Source organism: Myodes glareolus, chromosome 3, assembly GCF_982192425.1.
Source record: "Myodes glareolus chromosome 3, mMyoGla1.1, whole genome shotgun sequence".
NCBI classification, from domain to species: domain Eukaryota; kingdom Metazoa; phylum Chordata; class Mammalia; order Rodentia; family Cricetidae; genus Myodes; species Myodes glareolus.
Genome location: NC_142028.1, coordinates 75,550,600 through 75,577,034, shown reverse-complemented (window position 1 = coordinate 75,577,034; position 26,435 = coordinate 75,550,600). Strand labels below are relative to the sequence as shown.

Here is a 26,435-nt window from a genome sequence, read left to right as displayed (position 1 = left end):
TTTCCTGTGATTGGTGACAGATTTTCTCCTCGCCTGAATTATGGCAGCTGCCTCCACTGGTCTCCCTTTCTCCTCGCAGCTTCTCTGCCCTGTAACCAGAGCTGTCTTTCTATACGATAAACAAACTTGAGACACAAACTGCTTTTATGCCATTGCGTAGACTCTCTTGTTGCTGGGATAAATGCCAATCTCATGGTTCGCAAATCCTTCAGGACCCTAGTGGCCCATCCTACTCTGTCATTGTGTTGCCTGTGCCATCTCTCCCTCCACATTTTATGATCTGGCCAGGAGGAACTATTTCATAGTTCTTATCATCTCCAAATTCTTGTACACGTTTCCCCCTTCATTTTGAACATTCCCACCCCTTACCCATTATTCTCTTTCTTTCCATGTGGACTCACTATGCTGCCCACACTGCCCCCCAAACTCCTAGACTCAAGTGATCCTCCTGCCTCAGCTGCCCAAGTAGATGGGGATATAGGCACATACCACCTATGCCCAACTCATCTTCCGTGTCTCAACACAGACCCTGCTCCCTGACCCGGCACCGTTGTTCTCGCCCATTTTCCACTCTGTAGAATAGGCTGCCACCTCGTAACCTGTCTTCTTTTTTGAGTCAGGATCTATGTAGTCCAGGCTGGCCTTGAACTCGAGATCCTCCTGCCTCAGCCTCCTGAGCACTGGAGTTGCAGGTATAAGCCTCCAGGCTTGGTGTCCAACCTGTTTTCTTATTGACTTCCAGATGAGCAGTCTCTCTGCCTGAGAGCTGTTACAAGGGTGTCCTCCGTAATGCCCTCATCTCCCTCGCTACATATAACACTGTACCCCAGCCCTGCAAGCACAGCCCACACCAAAGCTCAATTTAACAGATAATCTTGTATAGAAAGGAACTCTGCGGTGTGGCCTTTCCCTACCTTTCAAGCCCTATCTTCTCCCCTGTGCTGAGTTCTGACATCTTGGCCTCCTTTCATTCAGTTTTCCCGGGAGAGAAGTAGGCGGTGAGGGGTTAGGTAGGGTTCCCATGTAGTCTACGCTGGCTCTGAGCTCACAGCCCTCCTGTCTCAACCTCTCCAGGACTGGGATTACAGGCACGCACTGCCACACTCAGCAGCTAGTTCTTGAGAAATTGGAGTTCTTTCAATGTCGTTTTTGTTGTTGTTTTATTAAAAGTGAGTGTTTCTTGCCTGGAAAGTATCCTAGCCTTTTTATTTGATGATTTTCTGCATTCTTCAAAACTGGTTCAATCTCTCTCTCTCTCTCTCTCTCTCTCTCTCTCTCTCTTAATTTTTTCCAGCCTGATCACAGTTTCCCCTCCCTCCTCTCCTCCCAGTCCCTTCCCCTCCCCCCCATCCATTTCTCCTCCTTTCTCTTCAGAACAGGGCAGGCCTCCATGTAGGCCTGCCACCCACGCATATCAAGTTGCATAAGACGAGGCACCTTCTCTCCTATTAAGGCTGGATGCAGCAACCCAGTAGGAACAAGGGGTCCCAAAAGCAGGTAGTAGAACAGAGACAGCCCCTGCTCCCACTGTTAGGAGCCCCCGAAAAAGACCGAGCTACACAACTGTAATTTATGTGTGGAGGTCAAGGCCTTCTCTTATTGGGTATTCTTCTCTTCCTAGGCAGTGTCTCGCTCACACTCTGAGGTGTAACTCTTCCTCTGCAGCTTGTAATTTCAGACCACCTGAGCGGAGGACCTCCTCTGAAGGTCTAGAAGCACCGTGAAGGAGCACCGTGAAGGAGCACCGTGAAGGAGCACCGTGAAGGAGCATCGTGGAGGACGGTGAAGGAGCATTGTGAAGGAGGACGGTGAAGGAGCACCGTGAAGGAGCACCATTGAAGAAGCACAGTGAAGGCTTCTCCTGTTTTCTCACAACTGCACTGTGCTGGCTAGTTTTGTCAACCCGACACAGACAGGGTCTGCAGACATACACTCAATTGAGGAACGCCTTCGCTTCTGTTGGAGTGTCTGCAGCGAGTCTGTGGGCCGCATTCGTGATGCAGAGTTGATGCTGGAGGGTCCTGCTCCTTGGAGGTTGTGCCACCCCTGGGTAGGGAGCCAAGCAAGCCAGTAAACAACATTCCTCCATGGCCTCCGCTTCGGTTCCTGCCTCTGGGCTCCCGCCCTGAATCCATTGACGGATTATAAACTGTAAGCTGAAATAAACCCTTTCCTCCCCAAATTGCTTGTCCCGGTTTTTCCCTGCAGCATCAGAAAGCAAGTGAGGGCATACACTCATACACTGCTGTGCTTGTTGTGGGAGATGCGGCCTTCTCTGACCTCAGCTGAGAGCTAAGCACCTCCGTGCACTCTACCCAGCCTGCAGACCTTACTACCTTTGGGCCGCTGTCTGCTCGCAGGTCTCATGAGCAAATCCACTGGTTCTGTGCTCTTTTAGAAACCAGTCTCTTGATTTCCTGCAGGAAACTGTTCTTCTACCGCAGGCAAGTGTCAGGATCGTCAGCAGCACGTGTGCCCACAGCGCAGGCACCTGACAAGTTAGATTTGCTGGATTTTGTTTCTCCCTTAAGTTACTGCCATGCAGGAGAAAAATCCATGCTGAGGAACTAGACTATTTGTTCCTGGGACCTAGATCCCCAGAGTCGCCCTACACATCCCTGGGGACTGAGTGCTTGGCTTTAGTTTTTTATTCCATAGGTACTCAGGCCCTGCCGGTAAATTCCCTGCCGGTAAAGATCAGCTCAAATCAGTTGCTGCTGCACATACTTAAACATCGCTAACTTCCATGAACAGGACACGGACACACACACATACACACACACACACACACACACACACACACACACAAAGGCAGAGCTCACCCCTGCATCTCTATCACCTAACATGGGGTCTGGTGCGGGGTTGGGGCTCCATAAATGTGCTGTGACCAGGGGAGCCCAAGGACTAGCCTGGGACCTGGATTCTGTCCTTTCCTATGGTGGTGAGAGGGCGATGTTAGTGGTGGCAGCAGAGGCAGGCACAGTCTGCAGCCTCCCTGGGTCAATTATCTTTCACAATAGTGACTGCCATGATCTGACCAGTCCTGACTCTCAGGTCACCATGGTGATGACATTGCAGACACCTACCCAATGAAGATTTCCCACGACTCTTTTTAGGCATAACTGTCTACTTCTCTGTTTAATTCCTCTGTGTTGCCATTTTCAAGTTCTGATTTTTGGTGGGGTAGTGACGGCACACGCCTTTAATCCCAGCACTGAGGAGGCAGAGGCAAGCAGATCTCTGTGAGTTAGAGGTCAGTCTGGACTACACAGTGAGTTCCAGAACAGCTAGAGCTATACAGAGAAAGCCTGTCTCAAAAAAACAAAACAAACAAACAAAACCAAAAACCAAACAAACAAGTTCTGGGTTTTGCTTTGGGGTTCCCCCTGAGAACTTGTGACTCCTTAGCACGCCGCTTCTAAAGGCCTGAACTTTGACCTCCTCCACAAAGACCTCCCAGGCTCCCAGAGCTTCACGCTTTACACAGATGTGTTCTTGGAATTGAGTGTCCATGGCTGCCCACAAAGGAAATGCTACTTTGAGCATACCAAGGCTTCAGGCACAATTGGCCTCTGGAGTAGCCTGCAGGAAAGTCCAGCTTTCACCACACTGAGCACAAAACTGCACTGTCAGATTCTGGGGCTCCTGAGTCTACCAGGCACATAAGCACTAACAGCCACAAGCGGCTGGTGCAGCAATGGACGGCGCCTTTCAGACACCACAGCAGCAAGGCAGTTGCTGCACGCTGAAGGAGAGATATTTAGTCTCTTGGTGGCTTAGTGGACTCCTGCCTCAGCCCAGCAAGAAAGTGCAGGGTAACACAATCGTCAAACAAGGAGCACACACGTGTCCCGGGCCTTCCTCCCGGCAGGAAGTGGCCTGGGGGGTGCGACTTCTCCAGCACCTGCACCAGGTCAGCAAAGTGCTTTTTCAGATGCTGGAAGCCTTTGAAGTAAACAGCCAACTCGTCCACAGATCCTACAAAGGGATTAAGAGTGCCTTCTGAGTCACATAGGAGTCATACAGAGCACTGGGGTAAAAACCCTAGAGAATTCATACAAATTCCCAGAAGGTTCAGAAATTGGACCTAAACAAAAGCAGGCCATGAGCAAACTGTGTGTATGCATCAAACAAGGAACATTTCCCTTTATTGAGCAGTAACAGAACTACTGGGGCACACACAATTGGTCTGCTGCTATTATACTAGGAAACACATGCTACTGAGAAACCAGACCGGTGGGAATTCAGGAGGTTTGAACAGAGCAGTCAACTGAAGGGCCCACACCCAGCCAGTGGAGAACATTGTTCCAAGCATGTAGTGGCCATTTCTGAAAATGACAGATAGATGAAGAGGCCCAAAGTTGGGTCAGCCCCCAATCCTAGAACAATTAAAAGTTAAATTCTGGGAGGCTGCTTTCCCCTGACCATGACTTTTCCTGGGAATGCACACATGGAGCCACCAGTAACAAAACACTCAGCTCCTTGAAGCGGCTTGCTTGCTCTCATTCCTGAGGAGCTGTCTGCCAGACTCTGAGTTTTCAGAAGCCCAAAGTTTGTCCATTTTTCTTTCAGGTAAAAACAGTGCCCCGAGAGAGTGGGTCATTTGGCTGGTGACAAGCCCACAAGGGCCCTTTCTTCAAGACAACCTCTGTCTTCAGTGCTCAGCAAGGGTGGCGGGCGCACTTCTTATTTTAGCACAGAATACTAAAAAGACATGCACTCAAGGGGGACATCTAAAAGATGTCAGAACTGCTGGGCAGGGGATACCTCGGTGGTAGAGGACTAGCCTAACATTCTGGAGCCCCTGGCTTCCATCTGCAATGGTACAAACAAACAAACTGCTGCGTCATCAAGAACTGGTTCTGGCTTTTAAAAATTTTAAAAATTTAAAATCTCTCTGGATATGATAGTGCACGTGTGCCTTTAATTCTCTCGCTGGGGAGGTAGAGACAAGCAAATCTCTGGAAGCTTGAGCCAGCCTGATGCACACAGAAGTTCCAGGCCAGTCAGATTTACATGGCAAGACCTTGTCTCGAAACAAAGCATACACCCCCCCCCCAAAGGAAAACAAAAAACCATTCCAGTCGTGTGTGTCCATGAAGAGTAGGCCACGGAGACAAGTGCAGGGTTCCACTGCTGCCAGGTTTCAGAAAAGGCAAAAGATCGACCGTGGCTGGGCAGAGTGGCACATGCCTTTAATAAATCCCAGCACTGAGGAGGCAGAGGCAGGTGGATCTCTATGAGTTCAGGGCTAGCCTGGTCTACATAGTGAGTTCCAGGAGAGCCAGGGCTACACAGAGAAACCCTGTCTTAAAAAACAAAAACAAAAAACCAAAAAAAAACCCCAAAAAACCAAAAAGCCAACTGCAGTGATACATTTTAATAAAAATATCTCTTCCCTTCTAAGAGACTTGAACTTTTGCTAGATCTCACAGCTGAGCTAATAATACACATCACTTAAGACTTGGCCTGTGGGACTAGAGATGGCTTAGTGGTTAAGAGCACTGACTGTTCTTCCAGAGGACCCAGACAGGTTCAACTCTCAGCACTTACATGGTGGGTCACAACTGCTTATAACTCAAGGTGTAGGGGACCCGACACCCTCATAAAGACATACATGTAGGCAAAATACCAATGCACATAAAATAAGTAAATTATTATTAAAAAGAAGATTTGGCCTGCTGGCCTGCTGTGTACTCAGCCTGTTTAACCTGCCTTTAAGAGAACCATGTCACAATCAACCCTACCTCGCTTGAGTTCCATGTAATTAACTTTTTAAAAAATATTACTTTATTTAATGACATGCATATGTCTATGTATGGTGGGGGGGTCAAAGGGGTGTCAGATCCCTGGTGCTGGAGTTACAGGCAGTTGTGAGCTGCCTGATGCGGGTGCTGGGAATTGAACTCTGAATCTCTGCAAGAAAAATAGGTGCTCCTAGCCACTGAGCCATCTCTCTAGCCCCCCTCACCCATGTCTCAGTGTCCTATGCATAAACCCCACTCCCTTCTTCTTTGTCTTAGAATGGGAAGCAGGTACTCTCACCCGCCTATGTTCCTAAACGGGAACAGCCAGGAGGGGGTGTGGTTTGAGCTCTGCCGCAGTGGGAAGCGTTTTGTTGACAGACTTGAGTCCAGCAAGTGTAGTCGGAGACTACTCGTTCGTTCCTGGCTGCCCAGACCCAAATAATCACACAGAAACTGTATTAATTACAATGCTGCTTGGCCTATTAGCTCAGGTTTCTTATTAACTAACCCTTATATCTTAAATTAATCCATTTCTATTAATCTGTGTATTTCCACAAGGATGTGGCTTACCTGAAAGGTTTCAGGCATCTGTCTCCTTCAGCAGCTACATGGCATCTTCCCAACTCCGCCTACTCTTTCTCTTTATCCCTTCCATCCCTGCTATATTCTGCCCTGCCATAGTCCAAAGCAGCTTTATTCACTAACCAGTAAAAGCAACAGATATGCAGAAGGACATCCCACATTATCTCCCCTTTTCTGTCTAAATAAAAGGTTTTAACTTTCCTTAACTTGTCAACTGTAAATGAACTAAATATTGTAACTATAATTCTTGCTCGATAACTGTTTTTATATGTAATTTTACTATGTTAAAGTTAAAACCTTTTTTATTTAGACAGAAAAGGGGAGATGATGTGGGATTCCCCTCTGTATGTTGTGAATATGTTTTATTACCATTGATTAATAAAGAAGCTGTTTCAGTATATGGCAGGGCAGGAGAGAACTAGTAGGAAAATTAAACTGAATACAGGGAGAAAGAAGGCAGAGTCAGGGAGATGTCATGTAGCTGCTGAAGGAGGCAGATGCCATGTAGCAGCTCAAAAAACCAGAAGTTACAAACAATGGGCCTTGTAGTAAAATATAAATTGTAGTAAAATATAATTGTAGTAAAATATAAGTAAAATATGAAATATAAATATAAATTAGTAGAAATGGGTTAATTTAAGATGTAAGAGCTAGTTAGGAATATGCCTGAGTCATTAGCCAAAGCAGCTTTATTCATTAATCAATAAAAGCAACACGTATACAGAAGGACCTCCCACATCAAGGAAGTTCCACTCCCCATTAGCCTATCCCGACAGTACCACACTAGAGCCTAGCCCTGCTGTGGATGAGCCAGTCCTGTCAGGAGACCTTCTCTCCCCTACACCAGCATACACACATCTAGGTGGGACTGGATTTTAGTTTGTGAATAGCTAAGTTATTTTCCTAGATCAGTTAATTTAGTCTAGGTCAGTGGGATTCCCTGTTTTATAAAACTTCTTTCCTATTTTAATTTGCTGCAAGACTCCATTCTAGGCAACAGGAAACCTTCCTGAAAGTCCCTGAAAGTGGGGGTGACAGAAAGCCTCAGCCTCAACTACTGAGCAGTAAATGGAATTCCAGTCAATCGCACTGACGCTGATTTAAATGACAATGTCCCCCACAGTCTCAGGTGTTTGAATACTTAGTCGCTATTTGTTGGAGCTCTTTGGGAGACATGTCACTAGAGGTGGCAGTGAGTTTGAAGGCTTATACCATTCCAAATTCGATACTTGTTTCTTGTTGTAGTTCCAGATGTGAGAGCCCTCAGCTTCTGCTCCAGTCACCAGGCCTCCACTTTGCCGTCATGGAGGAATCATAGCTCAAAGAAACCCTCCTTCTATAAGCGTTTCAATTGCAGCAACAGCAAAGTGATCAATACAGGGCCTACCATGCTAAGCTGTGTCAGTCTGAGTAAGCCCTTCCTTTTCCCATTCTACAGAGCCACCACCCATTCCCATCAGCTGACATGGAATCAGTACTGATTAAATGACCTCTACTGATAACAACCGTATCTCCCATCTAGAGCAGTATAGGGGAACATTAATGAGGTACATAAAGTTCAGTACTTGATGGGAATATAAAGCCATTGGCTCTATCAGAAAATCACAATTCTTCACATATAAATTTTTCTTTTTTGAGACAAGGTCTCCCTGTGTAGTCCAGATTGGCCTGGAACTGGCTAAGTAGTCCAAACTGACCTTGAACTCACAGAGATCTACCTGCCTCTGCTTCCTGGGTACCAGGATTAAAGGCATGTATCATACACCTGCCATCTTCAAAATTTAAGTCACAAACACATTTAGGCAAAACGATCTCTCAAGCAGGCAAACTACGCACACATGAGAAGCGGCCCCACCCATCTTCTGTCTCATGGTCATTGGCTCCCATCGCTCAGCCATGATGAATTCCCAAGAGCAAAGAGTGCAGCAGTAAGTGGAGGAACAATCTTACCCAAAATAGATCTTTCACTTCCAAAGAAGCAACATTGTACAGTCGCCCATAAAAGTTACATTAAACATAAACACTCTGTGTCAAGGCTTGGGTGGGGGACACAGAGGGCAACAGGTCCAAATGGCTGTCAAAAATGCAGAGTGAGAGAACAGACTGAGGGGAGCTACTGTCTTCTCTCTCTCTCTCTCTCTCTCTCTCTCTCTCTCTATATATATATATATATATATATATGTACACATACATATACATATATATATGTACACATACATATACACACACACTCACACAGACACACACTTTGTACTCTGGTCTCTCTTAGTGCTGCCACTGACGCCTTCAATTTAACCCTTACACACCATGAAGCATAAATCCTCTTCATTTCCCAGAGGAGGTTGGATGAGGGAGGATACAATATGCCTGAGATTCCTAACCACTAAGCGGACTGGCAGGGAAGCTGCCAGCCCAGGCCCAACTCAGAGGCTGCTTGTTCCTTCCTCAGTCCATGTGGGCTCTCCAGGAACCCAGGAAGAGCAGCCCCTCATTTCAGGCCAGAAGCACAGGAGCAACTATGCCCGTTCCCTCTATTCCCTGTCCCTAGGGTGATGGCCAAAGATCCGGCCACGCCACACACGAATCATGGGAGTCAGAGGGGGCTGCTGAGAGGGGCTGGTCAAAGTGCAAATGACTCCCACATCATCTCTAGACAGGGAAATAAACCACAACGTGGGGTCAATTTATCAACGACAAACTAAAATAGGAAAGCAGCTTTAGAAAACAGAGAATCCCACTGACCTAGACTAAATTAACTGACCCAGGAAAATAACTTAAGATATTCACAAACTAAAATCCAGTCCCAACTGGATGTGTGTAGGCTGGTATTGGGGAGACAAGGTCTCCTGACAGGACAGAGTCCCCTGTGGCTGACTGACTCATTCGCAGCAGGGCTAGGCTGTGGTACTGTCAGGAGGGGCTAATGGGGAGTGGGACCTCCCTGTTCTCAAGTCTCTCAACATAGGCAGAAACGCTTCCCACTGCAGCGGAGATCTCACGACACCCACCGCCCCTCTATTCTGAGAAAACCAGGGCCAAATTCAACCCTGCTAGTGACACCAAGTGAGCCTGTGCCCCCCTGCAAGGCCACCTTTATTCAGTTACAGGACTATGAGTGACAGCATGGCAGAGGAGCAGCTGGCCCAGGACAGAGGAAAATGACTCACTCTGCAGTCTGTACCTTAAACTTCATGGGGTCTATGACAGGGCAGCAATCCTGGCTGCTTTAGGGTGAGTGTGAGTGTCCCCCAAGGTTCATATAAAGAAAGCTAACCCCCAGTACAGTGGTATGAAGAGGCAGGGCTGTTACAGGGTGACCAGGCCCCCAGGGCTCTACCCTCACTAATAGGATGACTGTCCTTACAACACAGGCTTCGGGGATCCTGTCTGCACCTTCTGTTATGTGAAGACACACAATGGGGAAGGCATCTTTGGTGAACAAGCTGTCACCAGACCCTGAATGTTCTGGCTCCTCGATCTTGGACTCTCTGGCCTTCAGAACTTCAAGGAATAAATGCCTTATTTATAACTTGCACAGAATAAGGTATTTTTGTTATAAAGATGAATGGACAAAGTTGAGCAACAAAATAAGAGTTCCCTTTTCAGACAGACAAAAATAATATGTTTTTTAGTCAGAAAAATAATACACACTCAATCTAAAAACTAAATCAGGGCTGGGGACATGGCTGAGTGACTAAAAGGCTTGCCAAACAAACGTGGTGATTTGAGCTCAAATCTCTGGCCCCACGGCAGAAGGAGAGTGCCAACTCCTGAAAGTTGTCTTCTGAACTACACACATACACACACACACACACACACACACACACACACACTCTTTCTCTCATGCAATAATAAAGGACTCGCTTGACATTTCTATCACCTAAAGTTAATCACTACATTTTGGTGGCTATTGAAATCTCTTCTCGTTGATATGCATGGGACTTTGTATGTATAATTCCATTTACATATGGTCTTAATTACATGCTGGTTTATAACATAACATCTAGGACATACTCTATGTCAGTGAAAAAAAACTTCAATAATTCTTTTTTAATTAATTTATTTTTAAGGTAAGGTTGCATGTAGCTCAGGCTGGCTTTCTGCTTCCCAAGCACTGGGATTGCAGATTCTATCTTTTATTTTTTTTCTCTCTATTATGTAGCCCTGGCTGCCCTGAAACTTGTCATGTAGACCAGGCTGGCCCTGAACTCATAGAGATCCGTCTCCTGAGTGCTAGAATTAAAGGTGTGTGCCACCAAGTCCAGCTCTAAATTCTCACTTTAAACAACCACATTATTCTCCCGCTGGTCATATCATTATTTATTAAGTGGGAATTATTGTCTCTAATGTTTTCCTTAAAATTTTGAAATATTTCTATCTTTTTAGTGTGTGTGTATGGTGTGTATGTGCCACAGCAGTTATGATAATGACAGGGGATAACTCTTGGGGAGAGTCTGTCCTTTCCTACTTGAAACTGGGGATCAAATTCAGGTTGTCAGATGTGGTGGCAAACACCTTTTTTACTGAACTATGTTCAAATTTCCAAGTCACCAAATCAATTTTATTATGGTAGATTAAGCCAATTAGGACAAAAGGCCAGTTTAAAGAGCAGCCTATGAAGCTACAAGAACATTTGTGTCTGATGTGGGTTTTTTAATAGTTAAGAAGGAGGAGATGGGGGTGGTGGTGCATGCCTTTAATCCCAACACTCAGGAGCAGAGGCAGGAGGATCTGTGAGTTTGAGTTCGAGGCCAGCCTGGTCTACAAAGTGAGTTTCAGGACAGGCAAGGTTGTTATACAGAGAAACCCTATCTTGGAAACAAACAAACACACAAAAGAATGGGGACATAGTGGGATCTCTCTTTGTCTCTGTCTCTTGTGTGTGTGTTTATGTTCATGTGTAGACGCACTAATACTTACATACATGTACCTGCTTTTTTAAAATAAATATTTACCGGGAACTTATTACATGCTAAGAGTTGTTCTACCAAAATGCACAAGGTCCTTGGTTAAATGGCACCCACAGTATGGTAGGGGAGATGGACAGAACATACATGGGGACAGCCAATTTGAATGTCTGAGTGCTCAGGATGAATGGAGGGAGGCACAGCTTTCTAGAGAAGGGATGGGTGTCTGAAGAGGCTGCCTTGGATGAAGTGATTGTCCTGTAGGGTGACGTTAGACAATGCGGACAGTCATGCCACGCAGGAAGTAAGAGCAGTCCAGAAAGAACAGTTCTGAGACAGGAGGAGACCTGGAATCTTCAAGGAGCAAGAGCGCCATGGCTGGTGAACAGCAAGGGGCACAGACGCTGGAGAAATCACGGAGGGAAGTAAGACTTTGTAAGTCGGTTAGGACTGCAGTCGGCGTGCACCATGAGAGCTTACAGTGCTAATGAGACAGCAGCCTGCTTCCCGTTCCAGAAGACTGCCCCAGCTGCACTGAGAAAGGCCTCTGGGAGGCCACAAATCTGCAGACAGCCTAGGGAAATGGTTACTGGTCCAGGGCAGAGGAGCCAGGACCTTGGACAGTGGTGCAAGAAAGAAGAGGCAGAACCAGGCATTCTTAAGTGGGGGCGGGTCTCCTGCCGGGAGGAGAACAGTGAAGGCTCTGGGCTGTGGCTTAGAGAGCGAGGGAGGCCGGTGGGAAGGAAAGGGGAGACGGGAAGTGGTTTATAGACGTTTTCTAAGTGATTCGCTGGGTTTATCCATAAATACTCTGGTGCGGGGGAATTAAAACCTTTCTAAGGTCTTTGTACATTACCTGTGTTTAACATCACCAACATTTGTGTCTTGACCTTGGGTATCATAGCTAACTAAACTCAGCTACAGTTCTAGGAGTCTGGATTTCACATATTCTCTGGGATTTTCTATATGCGATCAAATAAGAGAGCAGTTTAACTTCTTTCTTACTAACCTACATCCCATAAGGTCCTTTCTTCCCACTCCACTACCACCTGGAACTTGTAGGCGTGGACCCTGACTGCAGGCATGTGGGCTGCGGCTCCTTGCAGGTGCCCTACATTAGGACAGGGACATTCAGCTGGGCGGTAGTGGCGCACACCTTTGATCCCAGCACTCGGAAGGCAGAGACAGGTGGATCTCTGTGAGTTCCAGGCCAGCCTGATCTACAGAGCGCATTCCAAGACAGGCTCCAAAGCTACACAAGAGAAATCCTGTCTTGAAAAACCAAAAACAACAACAATAAAAATCATAGTGACATTCCTTTCTTTTGATTAGTTCTTTGTGAATTTCATACACTGTATTTTGATCGTATTCACGCTCCCTGAAAAAGAAGCTCCTTTCTGACTGCCGAGCTGATTCTTCACAAATAGAGGTTGAATTTTCAAACACTCTTTAACTGATGGTGTCATACAGTTTGCTTATTTCTTTAGCTAAAAAAAAAAAAATCTTTTTAAGATAGCATTTTATATGTCTTAGATTGACCTCAAACTTGTTATGAAGCCAAGGATGACTGAACTGATCTCCACCTCCAGCTCCCGAGCGCTGACATAACAGGTGTGTACCATTAGGTCTAGTTTATGCAGCCCACGGCCTCAGGAACGCTAAGAAAGCACTTTACAGACAGCCATGCCTCTCAGCCTGAACGTTTGTTTGCTTGGTTGGTTTTGTTTTTATTTTTATTTTTTAATTTTTTTGTTTCTGAGGCAGGGCTTTTCTGTGTCACAACCCTGGTTGTCTTGGAATTCACTTTATAGACCAGGCTGCCCTCGAATTTACAGAGATCCGCTTTCCCTCTGCCTCCTGAGTACTGGGATTAAAGGCATACGTCACCACCACCCTCCCAATGAGACACGATTTGTAGATAATTAATATGGGGGATTACATGGACTGATGTTGAACTCTATTTGTCCACCGGGTTTAGAAGGTTTTAGGCAGTCTTCTGTTTGTCTGGCTAGCACTGTCTACCCAGCACCTGATGCCCAGCTGCTAAATTCTCTAGCGTTCTCAAACAGGCCCCCAGGAGCTGTTATCTTAGCTGATTGCTTCTTTCGCCTTCTTTTTTTCATTCCCTTTCTTCTTTCTTATTTTATTTATTTTTTGTTGATTTTTGCGACAGGGTTTTTCTCCGTGTAGCCCTGGCTGTCCTGGAACTCACTCTGTTGACCAGGCTGGCCTTGAACTCAGATCCATCCACCTGCCTCTGCCTCCCAAGTCCTGGGATTAAAGACGTGCACCACCACTGCCTGACCAGACTGGATTGTTTAGGCAGGCCCCCCCACCCCAATACACTGACTCCTCTGTACCCCCATTTTGTTATATTGAACTTAAGAACGTGATTACCATATTTATTTATTCACTGACGACTCTGGCTGAGACATTCCCCTTCCTGTTACTCTCAGCAGCAGTTTCTGCCCTGACTTTGCGGGCACTTTTATCCTAGTCGGTCTTTGGTAGGACGTCTGTACGGTCCCAGCCTTGGCAATTGTTGGTTGGCTTTTTCCCATGCAAGCTGAGATTTCTCTGGTTCTTTATAAGATGATTAATTTTGGCTCATATCCTGGGTATTTTAATATTGTGTTATGAAACCTGAAGTCTTGTCTGAAGTCAGTGGAGGGTGTTATTTTTGTTTTAGGAGACAATCGAGCAGGCTGGGTTTGGGCAGCAAGTCCTGACCAGCTTTCTGTGGGTTATGGTTTCACTGCCGGCTCCACTTTCAAGCCTTCGCAGACTCGTCTTCTGCATGCGCCACCCAGTGTCCAGCTGACACCCCAGGAGGTTCTCTGTCCCTCAAAGCCTTTGTTCGGAGCTGCTTTCCCAAGCACCTCATTCCTCGCTGGTTTCTGCCCTGTGCACTCTAGTTCTTGAGTGCCTTGGGCCTCTGTTCTTAAGCCAGGGCCTCAGTTATCACAGTCTATGATGAATTCTACACTGCTGTACCCAGATCTGGGACAACCCGTAGGAAAGCAGAAAAACAAACAAACAAAACAAACCCCCAACTCCATCCTCTTGAGACCTCAGCTTCTCTACCATCCTCACTGTCTCCACTGTCATTACCTCCACCACCTCCGTGGCACTCCTCAGGGCCGGACACAAGGGGAACAAAGAAGAAAACACAACCGTGGGATTCCCCCTCTGCGTGAGCCTGAGGAGCACCCCCCACCCCTACCCCCCTACCCCGCCGGCTGCTGCCACAGCTGTGGGATTCCCCCGCTGCATGAGCCTGAGGAGCACTCCCCCCACACCCCCCAGGCACAGCCAAAAGCCATTTCCTAGAATGGTTTGCTCAGAGTCCACGGTTGGGTTGTGGGCTTCCAGGATGTGGGACACAGAGGGAAAACTGGAAGCTCACTGTCAGCCTGGTAATACATTAAGTTCTGGTGTTCTTCCCAACCTGTCGGCTATGACTAATGTCCCAGAGTCCTCAAATAGCTACGGAGTGCATTCTGTCCAAGCCATTAGCAGCACTCAGTGACAAGAGACATGGGGAGTGCATCTATTCCTTATCTAAGATGGAATCTTGCTTTCCTATGTTTAATTACTCCGGCTAAAGAACGGACATAAACTAGGGATTAAACCCAAAGCTGTTTTGCTAAGATACTAAAGCTTTTCTGGCAATGGGGTATGCCCAATGCTACAGAAAGTCCTTCCACATAAAACAGTCAAGTGACCGCTGAGGAAAGCCTGCCCGGCTCTCCTGGCTTTCAGGAGTGATGCAAAGCAGAAGTCTGCTGGCCAATGTTCCTCAAGAGCATGGCTAAGGCGGGAACTACCTGAGGAGTCTAGCAGGTGAAATCAGGAAAACGGAATGCTGGGTGAAGTGAGAACGGGTCCTAATCTAGGTCTGAGTCTGTATTTGCTAAGCCTTCTGGGAAGACGTCATAACAAAACTCACTGTTTGTATGCTCATTAAAAAGAAGCTGGGGCTGGAGAGGTGCCTCAGCAGCGAAGAGCATGTACTGCTTCCAGAAAGCCTGCGTTCAGTTCCCAACTGCCTGAGTCTGAAGCTCCAGGAGAGCTGACGGATCAGATGCCTCGGCCATGATGGGCTCCAGCATGCATGTGCACAGACCTACCCAAATACACACAATTTAATCTTTTTTTTTTCTCATCTTAAAAAAATAAAGCTGACTTTTGGCCTGTGTTGCTGAGTTTTATGTCAACTTGACACAAGCCATAGTCACATGGGAAGAGGAACTCTGAATTGAGAAAATGCCTCTATAAGATTGGCTTGTAGGGCACTGTCTGTCGGGCATTTTCTTAGTTAATGTCTGACACGGGAGGGCCCAGAGCACTGTAGGAGACAACAACTCTCGCACGTGGTCCTGAGTTTTCTAAGAAGGCAGGCTGAGCCAGCCAATAGGTAGCACTCCCCCTCCACGTGTCCCCCACACACTGCCCGGTTTGTTTCATCTCCTACCTCCACGTTCCTTGCCTGCTTGAGTTCCTGCCCTGACTTCCTTCAATGATGGACTATGGCTGGACGTGTGAACCAAATAAACCCTTTTCTCTCCTAGTTGCTTTTGGTCATGGTGTTTATCACAATAATAGAAACCCTGGCTGGCTAAGAAAAGACTACACCTTCTGGTCCACAGCTATCTGCAAATTAAGCTTCATACACACTTTATAACTCCGGGAGAGAAGGAGGGGAGGGACGAAAATCCCCTCGAAAATTAATGAAAAGAGAAAAAACCAGGAACTACGTGGACAAGAAGATGGGCACTGGAACCAGAATGCCTGCACCCAAAGTCCAGCTCGGACATTTACTTGCTATTTGGTGTCGGATAAGGCACTTCCCTTCTCCGTATGTCAGTTTCTTAAGCTGAGAAAGCAGGGAGGGCTGATAACCGCATCTATCTAACTTGGCTCAAGTGGAAGGGCTGAGAACTGTCTGACACACAGTGACGTCCCATAAATATTAACTGTCCCCTCCTCCTCCTGTTTCCAGGCAAGTGCTGCTTGTGGCATGCCTGGGTTATGGCTTTTGCATGTAGAGAAGAGTATGTAAGATTTTAATGTACAGCGTGATGAGTTACTGTGTGAGGGATGGTCTCCCAACCCCTACTCAGGTCACTGGAGAGAACATTCCAGTTCTGAGATGCTCCCACCGCTGCCCCAGCTATTATGGAATTCAATCTCGTATTTCTCCTTACTGTTCTAACACTGAACTGTGCATCTAAACAAATATGGTTTTATTTTGCTTTTGAAGTTCATACAAATGAAAACCAGTGTGTATTCTCTATTGTCTGCCTTCTTTTATTAAGACTCACCCACGTTATTGCTGGGCATGTAACTCAGTGGCAGCGCACTTGCCTGGCACACACTTGCCTGGCACACACTTGCCTGGCGCACACAAAGCCCCAGGTTTAATTCCTAGCCCCACAAAAATGGAGTAAAGTAAATAAAACATTTCTTGTGTCTTAGAGCAGGGCTTGGCAGCACACATCTACAATACCAGCACTTGGAAGGCTGGGCCAAGGGAACTCCTGCAAGCTGGAAGCCAACCTGAACTACGCAGGGAGTCCCAGGCACCTAGCAGTGGGGGTACCTAGGAAAGTCAGATGTGGCAGCACAGGTCTGTAACCCAGAGGCAGAGGCAGAGGCAAGGGGATTGCCACAAGTTGAAAACAGCCTGTTTTACAAAGAGAGTTTCCACAGAAGCCAGGATTCTTTCTCTACAGCGAGGATTCCATGGCAAGATCATGTCTCAAGAAATAAAAATTTAAATTTAAAAAGGCAAAATAAAAACAGACTTACTTAACTATGCTGTCAAATCTATGCATAACTTGTTCATTTTCTTCTGTTCCACACCAATATGACATTTGCATATTCACAGCTGTTCCATATGTGGGTTGTTTTGGGGTCTTACCATTCTGAATATTGTCTGGGACCGGGAGAGCCACCTCCCTGACCTGAGTGACGCTGGGTCAAAGGTCAGTGTGCCGATTAGTATGTCTTACACTGTAAACACAGGAAAGGAGGAAGTGTGCCTGCCTGTGACGGTCACAAGAGCACAGGCAGGTATGGCACACCCCTCCTGAAGACGTGGGCATGAACATGTATCTGAGAAGATAACAGCATCCATTCCTATAACAAAGAGGCGGCATTGCCAGGATATGTGTGGTTCAGACTTACTTCCATCATCGTCTTTTTTGGGGTGATTATCCAAACTTGTCTTCCCACTCAGTGGAGACTGGCTTCTGCTCCATTGTGGCCCCATCAACACTATCATGTCAAGCTATCATGTTTTGTTGTTCCGTGAATGCGTAGTGATATTTCAGTGGGATTCCAACGTTCACTTTCCTGAATACTAATGTACTTGAAAACCTATCCCTAGGTTTATTGGCCTCTTTTAGAAATGCTTTTTCAAGTCTTCTACTCATTTCTGTATTAGGTTCTTCATTCTTTTTGTTTTGTTTTGTTTTGCTTTGTTTTGTTTTTTGAGGCAGAGTTTTTCTCTGAAGCCTTGGCTGTCCTGGAACTCACTCTGTACACCAGGTTGGCCTTGAACTCACAGAGATCCACCTTCTGCCTTCTGAGTGCTGGGATTAAAGGCGTGCACCAGCACCACCAGGCGGAGTTGTTCATTCTTAGTGAATTTTATAGTTCTTTCTTCAAGAACTACAAAATCCTTTGCTAATTAATTACAATGCAAATTGATTTTTCAAGCTGCTTTGGCAGTGCCTTAATGGAGTCTTTTGATAATAAAAATCCTTAGTTGTACTGTATTAAGTTGATCAACCTTTTCTCGTAATATACAGATGTGATTTGGGGTTGTTTGAGAGCTCTCCCTTGTCTTTCCACACTGCTGGAGTGACTTTTCACACACCTCAGCATTTTGATGGAGGCACCTCATGCACAAACGGCACGGGAACAAACGGCTTGAGCAGAGGCACGGTGAGCAGAGGCGGAGTGTGGGCTCACGAGCTGGGCGGGGATGGATGGGCTCTGAAGAGGTGACTGTGTTTCAGGACAACTGGAAAGTCAAAGCTGGTGTGCCGGATAAATAACCGAGGGACCCAGAAAGCTCTGGCATAGCGCTGATACAGAACAGGCCTTCCCACGGTGGGAAGGTGGTGGGAACATCTTTCTTTTTGTCCCTCTCTACCACAACTGCCTGAGCGTTGTGAACAGGAATGCATCATATGTGAGGTCAGCAAATGAGACTGACCACCCTCCAAAGGCCAGCCAGGCCTCCCTGGTACTCAGGGTGGTGCCCTAGGATGAAGTGGACCATCTTTACCTAGTCAGTCACACAGGATGAAGAGGACCATCTTTACCTAGTCAGTCACACAGGATGAAGTGGACCATCTTTACCTGGTCAGTCACACAGGATGAAGAGGACCATCTTTACCTAGTCAGTCACACAGGATGAAGTGGACCATCTTTACCTGGTCAGTCACACAGGACGAAGTGGACCATCTTTACCTAGTCAGTCACACAGGATGAAGTGGACCATCTTTACCTGGTCAGTCACACAGGATGAAGTGGACCATCTTTACCTGGTCACACAGGATGAAGTGGACCATCTTTACCTGGTCACACAGGGATGTCCTTTCCCTGGTGCAAAGTTGTTCTGAGCTCCCCCCAGGGAAGGGAGGAGGAAGCTGAGGAATCCAAGCAGCTGTCCTTTCTGCTCTGCCAACAGAACTGAGGTATGGGGTAGGGAACTGTTTCAGACAGGGACAGCCACCTCCTGACCTCAGTGAGTCTGGGTCAAAATAGCGAGCACCAAATAGCATGTCCTGCACTGTAAACACAGGAAGGGAGGGAGTGTCTGCCTGTGCCTGGCACAGGCAGGTACAGCCCCTTCCCCTCCTGGAGCTCTCTTCCTGAGCCCACGGGTGTGTAAGTGATCGTGCACATGAGGGCATGTCCTTAGGAAGCTGCCCCAGCAGCAGCCTGGCATTCTGCAGGTAAGCTTTGATGCTTAATCGTGCTCAGAGCCGGTGGCCTCCTAAAGTCCTCTGCCCTACTCTGAGACAGGGCAGGCGCTCAGAGAGCAGACGACCTCTCGCTGGGAATGGGACACTTCTGTGAGGGAACACCAGCTGCAACTTTCCAGGCAGATTAAAAAAAAAAAAGACAGGGTCTCACTATGTAGCACTGGCTGGCCTGGATCTCCTCATGTACACCAGGCTAGCCTCAAACTCATGGAGACCCACCTGCCTCTGCCTGTGTCCCCTCTGACCCCCATGCCCAGCTCAGTGTCCACTTGTAAAACAACTGGAAAGGAGTTTCACACTGCGTCCCTCTTCCGCTCCCTCCATGGTGAAGACCCTGGAGACTTTCTCATAAGGCTGCAGCCCTCTTGACCTCCCCCAGTATCCCCAACTCGTGAGGCTTCACCACAAACATGGCTAATACTAAGGGCTGGGAAGATGACAGAGGCGGAAGAATTGGTACCTGTGCCTAGGGTTTGTCCAGCGGAGTCAAGGGAAAGAAGCAATGAATCTGCAACACAAGAGGACAAGTTCATGTCTTTCTTCTTTCGTCAGTGCCCGCTGGCTCCACCCAAACCCTGCAGCGGGCTAAAAGCACTAGCCCCTCCCCTTTGGCTACCCCTTTCCTTATAGTCATGTTTGCTTACTACCCTCCTCCCCCAATAAAACCCTGAAAGTAGCCTGTAATTATGTATAGCATATGCTGGAATAATAAAGTGGAGATGCCAAAGAAAGGGAGATATTACAATGGCAGGGAAGATGTTAGTGCACGAAACACATTCCACCAGGGCCTTTGCACACACAGCAGGCAGAATCAAGGTGAGTGTGAGCTTTAAAGCAGCCAAAGCAAAGGAAGAGAACAGTTCCGGGATTCAGCGCCCACAATGCATTCTTCCATTCAATCACACGGTCGGGAAATGTTTGTGGGCCTCTATGATACGAGGATAGTATGATACAGAAGTCAGCAATAACAAAAACAAAACGTGGTCTCCACTCTCGTGGGTCTCCTTGTCTTTCATCTCGGAAAGAATTGTTATCGGAGAACAAATTACTTAGCAAGACACTGATAACATTAAAAGCAAGAAGGGAGACGGCTGTTTGTTTTAGGGCCGGAGGGTGCTGGACAGGAGGGCTTCCCTGGAGAAGAAGTTGGCCCTTGGGCTGAGAGTTGAAGGGTGTTGAGGGTCTAAGGCAACAAGAATGGAAATCCCAGGCAGGGAGACGGCCTCGTGTAGAGAGAGACCTGCAGAAAGAGGGGACCACATGTTTCAGAGCAACTCGAAGACCAAAATCTACGTAAACACTGTACTTTCCTATGATTCTTAGAGAGGGGACCAAGTAACGCTGACATTCTTTCTCCTTCAGCGTTTCCTGAGTTTGTAGCTGGGAATCTTTTGTGGCTGTCTCTGAACATATGACCCAACCTCAAAAGATGCTATAAGGCCATGCACAGGTCAGCAATTACAGGTGAGGGAAACCCAAGATGAGGTGTGGGTCACACACAACCCAGACTCAAGTGATCAGATCCAAAAGGCTCACTTACTGCAGAGTGCTAGCTGAACACATACTGGGCATGTGTGTACAGCCACAGCCCACTCTACAGTATCTTCCAGATCTCAGTATACATGGAAACTCAACACAGTCATCAAAACGCTAAACAACAGCGACCGGCGCTAGCATAGTAACTCAGTCAAAGCAGCCACGACAGCTGCTCATTCAAGGCTATGTCATGAGTGCCACACCTGACACCAAGAACCACTGCAGAATTACAGCCAGACAACAAACCCTTCGGGCAGTCCTTCAGAGAGATGTTCGCTCAGAACTGTGGGACAGCGAGCTGGGGAAGCAGCTCCTGAGAGGATCCAGAGGCAAGCATCCTGCATGGTCAGGTGAGGGCAGATCATGTGCTCTGAAATCCACCAAGAGAAAGGCGGGGCTTCCTGCTCTTTAGAGAAATGTGGATGCCAGTAGGCCCCGTGATGAACAGCTGGCCACCCCATCTGCATAAGCCCAGCTAACTCAGGAGTGCTACCACTTCATCAGCCTGTTTTGTGTCTGTTTCCTCTCAGGCAGGTATGCTCCTCCTTTTAAAGCTGCAGCCTGAGTGAGGAGGAGAGGTCTCACCGGCCTGGAGAACAGGGAGATCCCCTGAAGAGTTGTCTGCCCCAGACAGCTCAAGAGCTGGGCAGATGGCTCAGTAAATAAAACACTCGCTGTTCAAGTTTGAGGAGTGGTGTGTTGAACCCCTGTGAAAATGTGGGGTGGGTGTGATGTCTGCCATGATCCCAGAACTCAGGAGGCAGAGACAGGGATTCCCAGGGCAAGCTGGGTAGCTAGACTAGCTAGCGGACTCAGTGCGCTCAGAGCTCAGCTCTGTCTCAGAAGATAAAGTGGAGATCAAGGGAGACATCCGATGTCAATCTCTGGCCTACACACATCACACACACACTCACACACACATGTACACACACACATATGCATACACACTCCACACATGGACATATATACACACATCACACACACGCACTCATACACACATGTACACATACATGCACGCACACACATGCATACACATACATGCACACACATACACATACCACACCTGGACATATATGCACACATATACACATTACACATGCACGCACACACATACACACATGTACACACACATGCACGCACACATATGCATACATACACCACACATGGACATATATACACATCACACACGCACACACACATACACACATGTACATACACACACACAAAAAAAACCACTAAAATTATAAGTACCTAATTTTCGCTTCAGTTGACATATTTTTCCAATTATAATTTACTTTCTTTGTACTCACAAACAATCCTGATTTAATCTTTTTAAAAAATTTTTGATCCAAACATTTAAAAAAACAAACAACTGGACCTTAACTAAACATCTAAAGAACAATAACTACTGACGGGGACTGCCTCTGGTGGGACTCTACAGAATGTCTGCAGTGAACATATGTTATTTGTATCAAGGGAGGTGGGGGGGGTGGGTACTGGTGCTCACTGGAGTCCACACTACTTAGCTTGAGGTGGGAGAGCACTGCCTGAGACCAGAAATGAGGGGTGTGTGTGTGTGTGTGTGTGTGTGTGTGTGTGACACAGAGAGGGGGTGGGGGAAAGAAAAAAATTAGAAATAATTGCTCTAGTGTAAACTTGCTGGTGTCAAAGCCAAGACCTAGCAGATCCCTGACCTCTTCCATTGTTCGCGCTGAGGGTTTATTCAGCTTTTCACTTACAGGGATTGTCCTGCCAGCTCAGATCAGCTACATCAACCCCTTGGTGAAACATCCCTCCCCCACCTTCTTCTCCCTTCCTTTCACATACAGTTTATCCCTTGGTCCTGGGGATGGAATCCAGGGCTTTGCACAAGCTAGGCAACGCTCCTGCACTAAACTGCATCCCCAGACCCCCTCTCACAAAAATTACCAAGCACCAATGCTCAATAAGAGCAGTCTCTGCCTTGCAGGCCAGGAAGGTGGATGAGCAGGAGAAAGCATGTGATGAGGATCTTGGGAGGGAAGCCCCAGGCAGGTGGCTGTCTCCTGGGGAAGAAGTCACTGCAATGGCCACTCTGCTCCAGGAGCATGTGGAAGTGAGTGACATATTCATGCTTTGTGTAAGTTCGAATGAATTTTGTTTTGAATATTAAAGGCATAGCCCAGAAACGGTTTGGCGATTCATTATTTGTGTTTATTCTAAAGGATGTGAGATTATTTTAGTTATAAACCACGGTGACAGCTCACGGGAAAACTTAGCATTCGACAAAGCGAGAGATCTGCTTTGCGAGCAACGGAGCTGGAATCCAGACTTCTCCCTCTGCAGCTCACAAATATGTCATTTTCACTTGAGCGTTCCAGGCCCCAGCTGTTCGGGGCTCCTAGGCCGGGTGGCCATGTGGCGTGTTGCACAAGTGACCTAACAGAATCACAGACCAAAGCCTGACAGAACTCGCTGCACAATGAGGAAAGCTAGAATTTACTGGGAGCCTTTTATGACGGTCAGATGTTTCCTGTGTCTGGTTTCTGAGGCAGAATGGAGAGAATACAGAAGGAGTGAGGAGGATGCAGCTGGTAGTCTTAGTTTTGGCCGGGCTTCGCAAGCCCCAGGCATGTGTGAATGAGCCACACTCTGGGGTGCCGCCTGCCCGTCACCCTATACATTCCACACATCTAGATCTTCTGCTATCCGGTGCCTGCAAGCTTCAGGAATGTAAGATGGGGAGAAAACAGATCATTTCCAAGCAAACAAGTAAAATACGAACAGATAAAACTAACATGTTCCTGTGACAAGGACAGGAAAAAGGACAACATGGGAGATTTCACTGCTCCGTAATGCGGAAATATTAACCAGTGCACGCCAGCCATAGTAAGAACACCCACGAGCAGACAACAGTAAGACCAGGCGTGTCCTTACTCTCAAGAAATCCACACGTAAGTCGGGGTGGTGGTGGGAAAAACCATTTAAATAAATGACCGGAGTCACTTCTGACAGCGACAGTGGATGTAGAGAACATTAGGCAGTGTTAAAAGGCCAAGGACAGACAAACAGACATGATCCATAGCGTGTTTGCAGCATGTGGGCTGAGACCTAAAGACAAGAACCAGAGCAGGAAAGGGCTACAAGGGAGTCCCCAGGGGAGGGAGAGAAAGGCTGGAGCCTCCCTGCATTTAAGGAGGAGAGGAGGGCCAGTTGCTGGGGCAGAGAAAGCAGGAAGGTGGGGCGTGTTGGAGGAAGGAAAAGGCCTCCTGGAAAAATGTCTGTGTCCCATTCAAGAGCAGAAAAGAAGCCTTTTAGAAAAAAAATTTTCAAATGTTCAAGGTTTTTTGTTTATTTGTTTTTGTTTTTTTTCCCAAGACAGGGTTTTTCTGTGTAGCCCTGGCTATCCTGGAACTCGCTCTGTAGACCAGGCTGGCTTCAAACTCACAGAGATCCACCTGCCTCTTCCTCTGGGATTAAAAGTGTGTGCTGCCAAAACCTGGCTTCAAGTACTTTTTTTTGAGATTTATTTATTTTTATTTAATGTGCATGAATATTGTGCCTCCATGTGTACCACACAGGTCCCCGTTGCCCACGGAGAAGACAACAGATCCCTTCACACTGGAGTTACAGACTGCTGTGAGTCAACACATGGGAGCCGGGAACTGAACCTGGGTCCTCGGCAAGAGTGGCAAGTGTTCTTAACATCTGAGCACTCTCTCCAGCCCATGTATGGGTGTTTGACTTCATACAAGTTCATGCACCATTTGTGTGTCTGGTGCCCATGGAGGCCAGAAAGAATGGATCCCCTGGAGACACATGTGGGTGCTGGGGATCCAAGCCAGGTCCTCTATAAAAGCAGCCAGGGCCCTTAACCACCGAGACAACTCTCCAGGCCCCAAGAAGTCTTTTAAAACCAAGAAAGTAGGCCAAGCAGGACGGAGGAGCATGTGCTGGTGGCAGAGTGCCTGGCCAGCGCACATAAGGACCTGAGCTCAATCTCGACATCATCAAAAACAAAACAAATGAAAGTTTCCACACACACACACACACATACACACACACAAGTGAGCAAAGAGCTCTGGCTTGTATTCTCAAATATAAACTTTGGCTCCTTTATAGAAACTGAGTTGATTGCCCGGCCAACAGAGTAGAAGGAAGATCAGGGGAGGGAAACTGAGGCAGGGAGATGGATACAGAGGCACAACATTACAGATGAGAAGGGATAGTGTCTGAACCAAAACTGTGATGTTTGGGGGGAGAGGTGGTAAGGGGAGGCACTAGAGGCTCTTAAAGGGAAAGCTTCAGGGCTTGTAGTTAACAGAACAGGAATGAGAAAGAAGGACAAGAGGACCATGTGTGTGCAAACTGATGCTGACTTCGCTGTGATGGACAGGGGCCTGCTGATGGACCACTGAGGTGGCCTGCTTACATGATGGTCCATCAGTGAGGCAGATGGGAACTGCCTTCTGGAGACGGGCACTGAGGAGCACACAATATTGGGGAGCTAGTAGCCATCACAGCAAAGAAGAGGGGAGTCAGGGGAGAGGAGCATAGGCCAGGCTAGAGGCGTGATCGTGCAGTCCAGGCTCATGGAAGTGACAGTGAAGAGCCACATGATGCTCTCAACAGCAGGGCCACGACACATTCAGAGGACAATTTAGACAATGGGTCTAAGCTGGAGACACCAATCTGGCTTTTTAAAGAACCTTTAACCTGGCTGGGGATGGATGGTGTTAGTGGTCTAATAGGAGAAATGATACTTTTTTTCTTCTTATTGTTAGTGATTTATTTTTTGAGACAGGGTTTCACATATCCCAGGCTGACTTTGAACTCAGTATGTACTAGAGGATGACCTTGAACTTCTGATCCTTCTGTCTCCCAGTGCTGAGATTACAGGTGTTTTCCACTGTGCCTGGTTTTATGGAGTGATGAGAATCGAACCCAGGGTTATATGCACGCTACGCAAGCACTTTCCCAACTGAGCTACAGCCCCAGCCAGAGATAATAACACAGCCACCCGTTTCCTCTCCAGTTTCCCCCACTCCCTCAACATCTTCCTCTCAACCTTACCCCACCCCACTCCACCCCCAGAAAACAAACAAACTTGAATAAACAGAATCACTGAAGAAACAGCGAGGAAAACGTGTGCAGAGAGGGAGCCAGAAGAGACGAGGACTATGGCGAGAAGGGCGTCCTCATGCGGTGCACAGATGGCGGCCCGACTGGAAAGATGGAAGGGAGGGGACCCTGGCTTCACTGGAGTCAGGTTCTGCCCGACGGTCTGGGCCAGTTTCAAGGACTTAGCTCAGAGTGGAAGCTGCAGAAGCAGTAAGCTTCTCCGAGAAGGTGCCCTTAGATTTTATTAATTGAACGTAGCAAGCGTATGCTCCAGAGCCTTCACCAAGTTCAAGAAACCGTACAAAGGCCGGCGGAAGGGCTTAGTGGATAAAACGTTTGCCAAGCAGGTGTGAGAACCGGAGTTCGGATCTCCAGAACCCAGGTAAAATCCCAGGAGGCAGAGACTGGAGATCTCCCAGAGAAGCCACCTAGCTAGACTGGCCAAAATTGGCAACCCGATAAGTAGGAAACAACTGAAGAAGACCTGACACAACTTAGGGCTTCCACACACGTGTGTACATACATGCACCTACCTACATATAAACAACCATACACAAATGGAC

At 47.3% G+C, this 26,435-nt stretch overlaps 1 protein-coding gene across 7 annotated transcripts in view; it reads right to left on the bottom strand.

The window, feature by feature from the left end:
- Nucleotides 1–26,435, bottom strand: part of St3gal3 (ST3 beta-galactoside alpha-2,3-sialyltransferase 3) — a 215,113-nt gene that overhangs the window by 111,176 nt on the left and 77,502 nt on the right. For 6 of the 7 annotated variants that reach the window (XM_085698784.2, XM_048450503.3, XM_048450505.3 and 3 more), the window contains exon 3: nucleotides 19,697–19,744. The exons of the other annotated variant lie outside the window; for it this stretch is intronic. In XM_085698784.2, the coding sequence (XP_085554910.1) occupies nucleotides 19,697–19,744 (48 nt within the window). The remainder of the gene's footprint in view (nucleotides 1–19,696; nucleotides 19,745–26,435) is intronic. 7 annotated transcript variants of the gene reach the window in all.